A 13,521-nucleotide genomic window follows, 5' to 3' on the forward strand; every position below is an offset into this window, starting at 1 on the left:
ACGTACGAAATTATTTGAAGACAAAATCCAGTTTGGGCTTCTTACAAATATTAAGGTAGCTTCAATGAAAATATTGTTTGTTCTTTAAAGGGACATTCCTGAGTTTTTTGCATTGTAAGATGTTTCCGACTAATAAAATATTTCTACAGTTAAACTTACATATTAAATATATTTTCTTGTTTAGAATATCAGTGTCTGTATATTCAATGTGTTTTTGGTCGTCTTAATATTTGTAAGAAGCCCAAACTGGATTTTGCCTTCAAATAAGTTCGTACGTACGAAAAAACTATATTTTAAGAAATAAAATGAAATTTAACCTAATACACTTATTAGAACGATCAGAAACATGTTTAATATACAGCCACTAATATTTTGTGCAGAATAATATATTTGATATGTAATTACAATTGTTAAGAAGTCTGTTAGTCGATAACATCTTAAAAATTGCAGCAAACTCAGGAATGTCCCTTTAATAATTCGGTGACGTCATATCATTGTGGTTTCTGCTTACTCGTTGGCGATAACATACTCATGGATGCTCCTGACAAGATGATATTAGTATTCGTGATTATAATCCTCAAGTGTATTGTTGCTGGTGAGTACTTACATGAGAGAACCAAATGGGCTGTTGTCATTAAGATAGCTTTATTACGCGAGAGGTTATATTTCTTGTACTATCACAAAATTAAAACGCACACTAAACGTGGGCCTCATATAATTCCGCTCCGTTTCGGGTTGAATTTTCCAAACACCTGGAAAACTGTAACCAGTGGTGGGATGGGGGGGGGGGGGGGGGGGGGGAGGGTTTTTTTGGTGTTTTTTTTGTTTTTCTCTTTGTGATTGTGTGTGTGTAACGAACGTATTAAAGCTGCAATCTCTGATCTCCAGTCGTAATAGGCGTCGCTTGATGAGCAGTCGGTCCAGGATCGATACCCGTCGGTGGGCCTGTTGGGCTATTTCTGGTTCGAGCCAGTTCACCGCAACTGGTATAATAAAGGCCGTGGTGTGTATTATTCTGTCTGGGACGCTGCAGCCGGTTTCCACGCCCACGCCAAATAATTAAAATGTGTTGAGTGCGTCTTAAATAATATTTTGTTTAAATCTTTTGTGGAGCGGAATGTAGTCAAGGTAAAGCGCTCGCCTGATGGTATCTCACCACTATTGATTATACATTGGTGACAGTACAAATATAAAGCCAAGCACTGACTAAATTATTAACAGTAGGTGCTATATACTACCTGACATGAAGAGAACAGCCTCTGTGACAGGATTTATGCAAATAAAATTGATACTTCGTTACCTGCAATTTCAATTATTCAGACTCCTAAGCACATGTACTAATGGAGGGGAGGCTACTCTCGTTAAATATATGTACCACAGGCATAGTAAACAATGGTCTTGCCTGTAGCTAAGCAGATATGCATCTGTCAGTTTGATATGCCAAAATCAAGAGGCGATATTACGCTTCCAATATTCCATAATCATACTGTCCAGTCTGTTCAGACACCAACATAATAAAATAAAGAAAAGAGGTACTCTTTTTCATGGAACTAAATTCGTCTCATTGGCTGAAATAGCGGTTTGATCCCTGATGCGTGGTCGGTCTAAAATCAAAGTGACACCACTAGAGCACATTAATTTACTAATCATCGGCTATTTATTTCAGTCGACGTAAACCAACCATTTCATAAACATAAACATAAATTAAAACAGAATTGATTTTTTGTTGGTGGTTTGTTTTTGTTTTTTTGTTATTTTGTTATTTTGAATTCATATATGTATCTAGTATAACATAAAAAGTCCGCTCTCAAAACTGTGTGCTAAATATGATTTTGTTTTAATTTATTTTTTATTGGGGGGGGGGGGGGGGGGGGGGGGGACTTTTGAAGAAAAAAACATGGTGTTTTTGGAATATATTTATGAATTTGTATTATGTTTATATTCCTTCTTCATTTTTTGTGATTATTATTAAAGGGCATACAAAAGCACATAAAATGTTTCTTTCTGGTGTTAAATAAAAATAGTAATATTTAAAAAAAAAAAAATGCGTCTTTACATAACACAAAAGATTTACAATTTTTTTTATAAATGAATGAATGAATGTTGCACGACACCCCAGCACAAAAATAACTATCGGCTATTGGGTGTCAAACAAGGTACGTACATCAGTATGATTAGTTCCATTTAAAATTTGAATAAAATACACACGTTTCTTAAAGTCCGGTCCAATTACACAGAAATGCCACATATGCCATATATGTTTTAGGATTTGGTCCAAATTTGGGGGACAGGTGGGGAAATTTTGAATTCCAGGTGTTAAATGCGACATTTACAGCTTTTTGAGCAGAGGAAAGTGGGGACATGTACAGCAGATGTCGAGTAACGTCTTAAAGCTATAACAGTTTTTCTCATCAAGTTTTGTATCGCGCATCATTTGAAAAGTGAGATGGCTATCAAAATGTGGAATTTTAAAAGTCAATATAATAAACTGTGTACAAATTGTCACGATTCTGTGTTCGACAATTTTCCCCACAGTGGGGCTTTAAAAACATTTTATTATCATCATTTATTATTATTGTTTTAATGAATAACTCGATATATAGTAAGAAAATGATACCATTCAGCAGAAAAGGAAATTTTATAAGCACTTTCCCACATATATTACAGCACAAAACACTGAATGGAATAAAAACAAAATTCCATTGATTCTATAAACGAGGAAGTGGGAGGTCGATTCTCAAATCCACCGTACTTTGGGGAAGCATTCTACTACTAATTTAAGCAGCATCTCGCTTCTAGAGGACACAATTTTGGTAATTAAATGTATTTAAATAATTATAATCAAGTGGCCATAAATTCTAAATATTTTAAACATATATATATTTTATTACAGCTCTGAGTTTTCCAAGGACAGGCAAGATGCTCTCTGACCTGGATGACGCTGATCCTTTTAGAAAACAAAGTGTCGACAGACTAGCTGCCGAGGAGAACAGCCTTATTGATGATCTAGAGCTGAAACTGGATTCAATAAACCCAGTTGACGGTGACTACATGGTTTTACCAGACGACACAGCTCCAGAAGACAAGAAACACAAACCTAAAAAACATAAGGAAAAGCCATTACATGTTGAGAATGATATAGATACAATTATTGATGATTCTGTAAGGAAAACGGTGGATGCTTTAGAATTTTCCCATAATAAAAAACAAAACGCACATGAAATTGAAGCAGCGCGAAATACCGCCATCAGGAACATGAAGAAACTAGTGAAAGAAATTTTAAATAGAATAATGCCTACTTCCCGATATGTTGGTGAATCATTCGACAGTAATACAGACCCAACGTAAGAAGTTAGTTCTTTCGTTACAACCAACTGAACTTGTCAGTTGTTTCTACTAGTCGTATCGTCCATAACTAACTGAACTAGTCAGTGCTGCTATCAGTTGAACTTGTCGGTGCTTCTATCAACCAATCATCTAGAATCAACTGAACTTGGTGCTTCTATCAACCAATCATCTAGAATCAACTGAACTTTGTGCTTCTATCAACCATCTAGAATCAACTGAACTTTGTGCTTCTATCAACCAATCATCTAGAATCAACTGAACTTGCTGCTTCTATCAACCAACCATCTAGAATCAACTGAACTTGCTGCTTCTATCAACCAACCATCTAGAATCAACTGAACTTGGTGCTTCTATCAACTAACCATCTAGAATCAACTGAACTTTGTTCTTCTATCAACCAATCATCTAGAATCAACTGAACTTGGTGCTTCTATCAACTAACCATCTAGAATCAACTGAACTTTGTTCTTCTATCAACCAAGCATCTAGAATCAACTGAACTTTGTTCTTCTATCAACCAATCATCTAGAATCAACTGAACTTGGTGCTTCTATCAACCAATCATCTAGAATCAACTGAACTTGGTGCTTCTATCAACTAACCATCTAGAATCAACTGAACTTTGTTCTTCTATCAACTAATCATCTAGAATCAACTGAACTTGGTGCTTCTATCAACCAATCATCTAGAATCAACTGAACTTGGTGCTTCTATCAACCAATCTTGTCCAGCCATAATGTTGGTGTATATATCGGTTAACCACCAAAATTGAACTGAATGAAGCTGATGCCTCTATCGATGAAATATTTCAATTAGTCACTGTTGTCGAGCCACCTAAATTCAGGTCTAAAGATTGGAAAAATTGAATCAGTGACTATAAGTTTGTGAACCAGCTGGTTTCAGTTTGCTGTAACTACCAGTAAACTATCTGAATTCAATTCTTATGTGTCAATAACTATTGGTACACTACCTAAATTAAACTACAAAGTTGTCATTGACTTTTGTCTAGCCATATGAATTCAACTATAATATTGTCAGTAACTGTCTGTGAAAAGTGTGAATTCATCGTTAGTCATCGACTTTTGTCTAGCCATATGAATTCAGCTATAATATTGTCAGTAACTGAATTCATCGTTAATGGAGGTGACCATTGGTGAACCACCTGAAGTCATCTGTAATGTGTCAATGACCAGTGGTAAAGCGCTCGCCTGACGCGCGGTCGGTCTAGGATCGATCCCATTCGGTGGGCCCATTGGGCTATTTCTCGTTTCAACCAGTGCACCACGACTGGTATATCAAAGGCCGTGGTATGTGCTATCCTGTCTGTGGGATGGTGCATATAAAAGAACCGTTGCTACTAATGGAAAAAGGTAGCGTGTTTCCTCTGATGACTACGAGTCAGAATTACCAAATGTTTGATAGCCAATGTTCTCCAGTGGTGTCGTTAATCAAAACAAACTAAACTTTATACAGTTGTCAGTGACCATCTCAGTTTAACTTAAAACTTGCAATCATTATTGGTGAACTATTTCACGTGCACTATAAAGTTGTCAGTAACTGTCACTGGACTAAGTTAATAATCTGATTGCATATATTGGTCATTTTGAGGGCAACAGTAAGAATAGCAGCAGTTACAAAACGGATATCAGAATATTTACATCACAAATCATGTTGCAGAATGTTTCAAGATCTCAGTATAATACTGCTTATAACGATTTATTTTCTCAAAAACTCATTATGAAAATAATAATGTATGTTACCTGTACGTGTTTACACGAACCGAGTAAAGGGATCGATATTTACGGAGTCTGTATAGTCTGTGCGCCACCATACGTACGCTATGCCGTTTGCACAGACGTTACTTGCGACATATCGTTCATTTTTTTTTATTTTTGAAAAGTACGATACGTGGATCTTCATATACCTTTTATACCTGTTTAGTTTTTCTTTTCTTTTCTTTTTCCTTCGGTTTTTTTTTTTTCTTTTGGTGTGTGGGTGTGTGTCAGAAAACAGAAGCTGAAATCCAAAATCAGTGTCTCTGAATGAAGTTATTCCCCCGTTATTAACCGACCAAATACACCTGCATTTCACACTGAAGGCCGTGTGCATACTGTAGACTTTTAATAAATTGTTCAGCATTTGCATTTATTTACTAGTATAGCCCGTATGCAAAACCAATGAACATTTTGTTTGTGTCACATTTAATATGATACTCGGGGATAGGCGGTACCATGTATTATTCAGAAATGCTCTATTAACCCAGTATTTCACAACAAAGAATGTTTAATTCTCCATGTAATATGATACCCAAACAAAAATGATGCCAACACAATTTCGTTGTTGTGCTTTTGTGAGGGAGGTTTGGGGGTGTTCGTTTGGTTAGTTACTGATTTTATTTGGTGGATTTTGGTGTTTTTTTAGAGGGGGCATTTCTTTTTCTTTTCTTTTCTTTTTTTTTTTGGGGGGGAGGAGGGGTGGGGTGGGCCTACTGGAAATGTAAAAAGCCGACTGAATAAACGTCCACGTGGGATTCAGTGTTTATAATAATTTATTATTTTCCTGGAGCAATTTTCCAATTTGCAATAGGTGTAATAAAATCACAGCCCTAGCCGTTCCGGTAAATGATTTGCAAAGAAAGTTTAATAAAAGTTCCGCCGCGGCATGCCACAGGTGTTTGAGGAGATTCGCCGATAAGAAAGTCCAACAGATGCATCAATAACACGCGGCGTTGACTTCGTATGAACAGAAAGTTAATTTGCACACCCAGGTATAAAAAAAAAAAAAAAAAAAAAAAAACACCTGCTAATAAATGACATATATACAAATTGCATATATATAGACAGACAGAAAATAGAAAAGATATATATATATATATATATATATATCTTTTCTATTTTCTGTCTGATGCTTACACTTCACCAAAATATGGCGTACCGACAGTACACTGACAGTGGTGAAACTGGGGTGGAGGACAGAATTAAAGATGCATTATAATTATAGCCGCAAATGTCATATTTTGTTATCTTCATATTCAACTGATAAAAAAAATAAAAAAACACATCGGCAAATTAATCAATATTACGTCATGAATCTGTTAGAATAACCATACAATTAAAATGACAATGACAATGATCTTTATTCTCATAAACCGTAAGCTTACAGTGTAGACAAGAATGAAATACATATTATAATCACACAAATACAACGAGAGGACTTACACGACAAGTTATATTGATTGGCATCGGAAGCACTCTCCTTTCCCCATTACTCATTTAGGAAGCTGAGGTGGCTCCTCTGACATTGAAACATGTTTTGCATGTGACTAAAGTAAAGTTGTCATGGAACGACAATCATGTACTCCGTTGTTTACCTAACATGCACATTTAGTCCTTAACCCTAACCCTAACCCTGTAACGTGTTTTTTTCTAGCTTCTTAATTTAAGCCATGGGCCTAATTTCAGATAAAACGTTATCTTCTCTAAGCTGGTATTTAAGCCCATAAATATATGAATATGATTATTTACAATAAAAATTAAAATTGTAAAACAGTAAAGAGCTGTAAGGAAAATACAATACAAATAAAAAGGTAAGTATATTAACTTCTTTTCTTTTTTTTGTATAAAAATCAAAATGTTTTAAAAACTGGATGATATGTCTTTTCGTATCGGCTTCAAATGGTTACACTCCAGCAAAATGTGGCGCACTGTCAGTGACATATAAATAAAACAGCAAATCAAAACGGATCTCCGTGACTGTATGTTGAGGTTGACGATTACATACACATATATTAACGCACTGGCGCAGGGGATAATTAAATCCTTTCTGGTCTCACACATTGTCCCATACCGTTGCTGGGACTCGAACCTATGACTCCGAATCACCCGAAACTTGCCACGATCCGTTCTGAGCTATCCAGACATCCATAAAAAGAATGCTCTTTAACTCAGCCATATGCATGGGGCCTACAAGTTACGCGGTCGATCCCGCTCACGTGCATAAAAGAGTGGGCAGACCTGGCACTGGCTAGTATGTATTGATGTATGAATATGTGTACACACACACACACACACACACACACACACACACACACACACACATGTATTTGGAGAACGTAATTTGATGGAATCATTCCATCCGGAACTTTTACTACAATTTTTACGTAATACTGACTTTTATTCTAATTTTTAATATTACCTATCTGTGATATTTGTATTTTTGCACAGTTCTTTACACTGTGTTTTAACTTAACTGTTAAATTTTTATATTGATGTTGACCATCACTAGGTTTTGCCTTTGCCATAGTTTGACACCCAATAGCCGATGTATTTTTCGTGCTGGGGTGTCGTTAAACATACATTCATTCATCCATTCATTCTTTCATTAATTTACATTTAACAATTGTTGTTACAAAGTTTAGTTTATTTTAATAGTAAACTAGATAGTATGCAACCTATGGGAGTTTCCTGTTAAAAATAGTATGAGAATGGCCAATACAGCACAAATTGAAGTTTAGAGTAAAATTCGGTGTCCGTAAAATTCTTTGATATTTGTATTTGTATTTTTTCACAGTTCTTTACACTGTTTTTGTTTGAACCTTGAATTTTTATATTGATGTTGATCATCACTTTATTTATTTGCATTACCATAGTTTGACACCCAATAGCCGATGTATTTTTCGTGCTGGGGTGTCGTTAAACATTCATTCATTCATTCATTCAGAATTTAAAGGGACATTCCTGAATTTGCTGCAATTTTTAAGATGTTATCGACTAAAAGAGACTTTTTAAAGACTGTAATTACATATCAAATATATTTTGCTGCACAAAATATTAGTGGCTTTATATTAAACGTGTTTCTGATCGTTGTGATATTTGTATTAGGTTAAATTTCATTTTATTTCCTCAAATATTTTTTCAGTTTAGGCTTCTTACAAATATTAAGACAACCAGAAACACATTGGATATACAGACACTGATATTCTAAACAAGAAAATATATTTAATATGTAAATTTAATCTTGGAAATATTTTATTAGTCGGAAACATCTTACAATGCAGCAAACTCAGGAATGTCCCTTTAAGCCCATGGTGTTTAATTTCGGTAAAATGTCCGTTATTAAGCTCATGGGCTTCATTTCTACGTGTGCTTAAGTACGGAACATCGTGGTACCTTTGTTTGGCAATCAATGGCAGATGTGTATTTTCGTTCTGGGGTGTCGTTAGACTCGTTCATTCATTCATTCATTCTGTTTGGACTGGAAAACAGCGTGTGATACGAATAACTCTGGTATAACATGAGGGAACTGAAACTAGGACAAATGAGAAAACAAATGAAAATCTATAATAGTACTATTTACATCGTCGCTATTAAAGCAGCACATTGATTAATTAATCATCGGCTATTGCATGTCAATTTTGTTTAAATTCTGACGTTTTTCCATTATCAGCGAGGGATCTTTTACGTGCACTTTCCCACAGACAGGAAAGAACATACCATGCCCTTTGACCAGTTGTGGTGCACTTGTTGGAACGAGAAAAAACTATCAGTCGAATGAATCCACCGAGGTGGTTCGATCGTGCGACGCAAGCATCTCAGACAAGCGCTCAACCGACTGAGACGTGTCCCGCCCCATTCGCTATTAAACGTTTTCAGCTGTTCAATTGATGTGATATGTGTGCAGTTTACTATTACACAAATCTTGTAAACAGGTGTATAAATAAATAACCTTCAGAAATAAAAGTTTGTAAATGTCTTCCCTTTCTTTTCAAAGGTTTTAATACCAGATTTGTAACTCTGATGATTTGACCAATACACAAAACACTGCAGTAACAATTAATCTAACCCAGGAAGACAGGAATGTTTCATTTAACGACGCACTTAAAGCTGCATTCCCTAGAATATTTTTTATTATTTAAGCATATAGAATAGATGATTTAGTTCTGTTTGGTACAAAAAAGGTCCACCACATCGCTATAGTTTCGCAATGTTCGGTTATGGTAACCAGAGACTGTAACTTTAACACATTTTAATCATGGTTATATGGTGTCGAACATATGGTTAAGGACCACACTAATGAGAGAGGAAACCCGCTGCTGTCACGAAAGGGGCTACTTTTTTCCCCATTAGCAGCAAGGGATTTTTTATATGCACGATTCCACAGACAAGGTAGCACATAACACGGTCTTTGATATACCAGTTGTAGAGCATTTACTGGAACGAGAAATAGCCCAAATATCCTAGACCGATCGCGAATCAATCGAGAACTTTACCATTGGGCTATGTCACGTCCTCTACAAATAAAACTCGACTCCGACATACACGATTATTGTGTATTTTATTAAATGATATATAAAGAAAAAAAAAGACGGCTGGCATAGGGTTTATTAATTTAAGGTAGCAGTATTAGTGGTTGTCCTTCAGTTGTAACAAACCAATACGTAAAATAAGTATGGCATACCCAGGACAATGGCAGGTGACGCCTATAAAGGCCAGACAGTTTTACAGGTGTTACTTATTAATTTTTCCAAAACTATACGTAGCTCCCTATTTTCCTTTCTGGCGGACCGTTCAAAATTGGGCCTAATTTCCTTCACAAAAAAAAGCGAACCCTTTCTCTTTGGTTTAATCCTTCGGGACATTCCAAATTCCATAGCACCATACCACCCTCGGCTTGTTACCGGCCCCGGTCGGACTGCTGGTGCTCCCTTGCACCTGCCAGTGCAGGCGGCCCCCCCTCCAATCCACCCCACCCCTGTGCTGTCCTGGACGGAGGAGCCGGTCGATGCAGGCACCTTTGCCCAGCACAGGCGTGCGCTATATCAGCTTGCTCTGAATAAAATAATAGTAATAAATCAACAATAAAGTTTGTTTTGTTTAACAAGACCACTAGAGCACATTGATGTATTAATCATCGGCTATTGGATGTCACACATTGGGTAATTCTAACAGTCTTAGAAAGGAAAACCGCTACAATTTTATATATGCACCATCCCACAGACAGGATAGCACATACCAAGGTCTGTGATATACCAGTCACTGGAACAAGAAATAGTCCAAATTAGCACACCGACGGGGATCGATCCCAGACCGACCGCGCATCAAGCGAGTGCTTTACCACTGGGCTACGTCCCGTCCCATCCAGTAGGGCTATTTTCAGTTACAATTTAAAGGCATATTGTCACAGATCACTGACCTATTTAATGACCTAACAAAGTATTACCTGAACAAAAATAATTTGATTTGTCCCTAAATGTACTTTATTCAACCATCTTCATAACCACCATACTCCATTTATTAATGATATTTCGTAAAAATAATTGAATTATGGCAATGGTCCATAATTCAAGAACTAAAATTGCCGAGAGGGTTGGCATGGATTTCACTCCATCATGGTTCAGTTAAGGTGATGCAATAGCTAGATTTGGTTTCCAATTAATGTAATTTTTATTTATTATTATTTTTTAGAGAAATAGTGTCCTTAAATCCGTGACAGTATGCCTTTAAGATGTAAGCAAACTCCAATAGAGTTTGACATTCAGCTACTTCATTCCCGTAAAAATAAGTATACTTATACTTGATTTCTATAAAGAGAAAGAAAAACAAACAAATAAAGAAAAGGGAAGGAAGGAAGGAATAATTAATAAACGGAGAAAGAAAAACACAAAAGAAAGACTGAGATTTACAGAAACTGTTTTTAAAATAAATGTGACAGTGGCAATGAATTAATAATAAAAGAATTTATAATAATAATATTAATAAATAAATTTTAAAATGGTTTTAATTTGCTTTCATAATTTTAGCTTAGTTAAGAGACCGAAAAGGTGAGTTAATTAAGCAACGCTCGCCTACAGGTTTACCGGTTTTAATCAATATTATTTGATTGTCAAATCGTTCCAGCCGCGTGAGCAGACCACCAGCTCGTATCAGGTCAGATTAAGATATTTCACCGATCCTATTCGACTGACTGTAAACAGCTGTAACATGAAATTTATATTTATCGATCGCCTGCCTTGTTAAATACAGAATATCAGCCATATTCAACACGTGCCACGTGGCCTCTCACGCCTTTTAGTATGACAAGCTGGCGATACCTTTGTATTTCCAAGCACGATGCTCTTTCGGTAGGAAGTCGAAAAAGTCGTTGGTGAGTTTTTAGTTTTACAGAAAAGGGTGGACACGTTTTAAATTGTTTTTATTTGTTTTTTCACTGTTACAGTATTGTGATCTATTAATCAAATGTAAGAATGATTTACTGTTGTTTATATGAACATATGGCAATTTAAAACAAAGTTTAGATCTGACTTCATTCAATATGTTAGATAACTTTTAAAGTAGTTTGTACTGGAGAAGTATCTGTTGGAACAGATGGAACAGAATACATAGTTAAAGGGTGTCAGTGATAGATATAAATATTGATAATGGTCGATAGTGTGGTCTACTTTGTTAATGTCGCTGCTTTCAGAAAACAAATGTAAGTTAAAATCTACCCACTGATTTCACCCGATGACTCTCTGTCTACCACTGTGAAATAAAGTAATGATACGTCCTGGGTAGCTCATAGAAATATATTGATGGAGAGAAATAAACTTTGGTTTGTTTAACGACACCACTAGAGCACATTGATTTATTAATCATCGGCTCTTGAAAGTCAAACATTTGGTCATTTTGACATATAGCAGCTGCATCTTTCCATTAGTAGTAAGGGATATTTTATATGCGCTATCGCACAGACAAGACAGCACATGCCACGGCATTTTATATACCAGTCTTGAACGACACATAGGCCAGTGGGCCCACCGACGGGAATCGATCCCAAACCTACCGCGCATCAAGTGAGCGCTTTACCACTGGGCTACGCCCCGCCCTGTGGAAATAAATAAAGGATCTCACCAATGTTCACAAACAGGGGGAAATTAACTGCAAGAAAACCCCTCGCCCAATGTCAGGACGATAACTGTGTTACCGACGTTCAGTCTTACACTACCGATATTGCATCCTACATTGCAGCTTTGTACTACTGTTAGTGTTACGGTTACTACGTTAACCATTTGGTTTACAATACCAACATTGAAGTGTTCCCTTATTTATGTTTTGATCTCTCGGTATATGTTCACGGCAAGGTAGTAAAACATAGGTATGGGATAAACGTTTACAAAACCGATCACAAGAGTATATGTGACCTGGAGGCAGAGGATCCCCCCTCCCCCCTCTTAACTCTTCTGTTGGCAACAACATTTGCAGGTAATTCATGGTAGTATGACACAGTGACTAATATAGTCTTCTTACCAAGTAAGCCCACAAGACTTGGTTTTGCCTTAAACAGCAGTGCGAGAAAAACATAATCATAATAATTCATTAGTTATATGGACTTTTCGCATGGACTAAAAGACGCTCTCTATATCTTCTTTGAATACCATACATACATTTATGCGGGCAAAGGACCGTTGAACATGTTTTTTGGCACATGTAGTTATGTTTAGTTCTCTGGCTGGACGAAACAAAGGCACTCCTAAACTATGTTTCTGGAATACCATACATACATGTATGCGACCAAAGGGCCGTGGAACTTTTTCAAAGTGTACATGTAGATCTGTTTTGTTTTCCTTCTGGATAGAAAAAGGCATTTTAAAACTAAAAGGGTCACAAATTATATTTCTGTGATACCCTGCAGACATCCTGCAAACGGCCGCCAAGTCATTTCAAATTGTGGATCTTGTAAATATGTTTAGTTTTATTTCATTTCATTTGAAATTATTTTCGTGCTTATACCCAATTAAGGTTCAAACACGCTATCCTAGGCACACATCTCAGCTATCCGGGCTGTCTGTCCAGAACACAGGGTTAGTGAGAGAGAAGAGAGTACACTTACACTTACCCACCGAGTCGTTAAAACTCACTCTGGGTGGGAGCCGGTACCGGGCTGCGAACCCTGTACCTACCAGCCGTAAGTCCGATGCCCTTACCACAACACCACCGAGGCCGGTCGTTTAGTTCGGAGAACATATTACACTTCATAGGACTGTGTTATGTTTTCCAACACCTTTCATCGATCAAATAAATAAATTAACTAAAAGGAAAGGAATGTTTGTTCAGCGACATTGGTTACTTCGACACTTGGCCATGTGTGTAAGAGTGAGGGACGGAGAGACGAAGGGACAGACAGAGGCAGAGATAC

At 36.6% G+C, this 13,521-nt stretch overlaps 1 protein-coding gene across 1 annotated transcript; it reads left to right on the forward strand.

Annotated features, from left to right (window-relative positions):
* The first annotated feature begins 514 nt into the window (after positions 1-514).
* On the forward strand, positions 515-4,340 carry LOC121391206. Its single transcript, XM_041522910.1, has 2 exons — positions 515-595; positions 2,894-4,340. Exons 1-2 carry the CDS (start codon positions 532-534, stop codon positions 3,346-3,348), a joined length of 519 nt encoding a protein of 172 aa, XP_041378844.1. The 5' UTR covers positions 515-531; the 3' UTR covers positions 3,349-4,340.
* The last annotated feature ends 9,181 nt before the right edge of the window (positions 4,341-13,521 follow it).

Source organism: Gigantopelta aegis, chromosome 3 (genome assembly GCF_016097555.1).
Source record: "Gigantopelta aegis isolate Gae_Host chromosome 3, Gae_host_genome, whole genome shotgun sequence".
Lineage (NCBI taxonomy): Eukaryota > Metazoa > Mollusca > Gastropoda > Neomphalida > Peltospiridae > Gigantopelta > Gigantopelta aegis.

Coding starts and splice junctions, on each gene's coding strand:
- LOC121391206 (XM_041522910.1), top strand. CDS start 532: ATGGATGCTCCTGACAAGATGATATTAGTATTCGTGATTATAATCCTC. Junction 596..2,893: donor CCTCAAGTGTATTGTTGCTG/GTGAGTACTTAC, acceptor ATTTTATTACAG/CTCTGAGTTTTCCAAGGACA.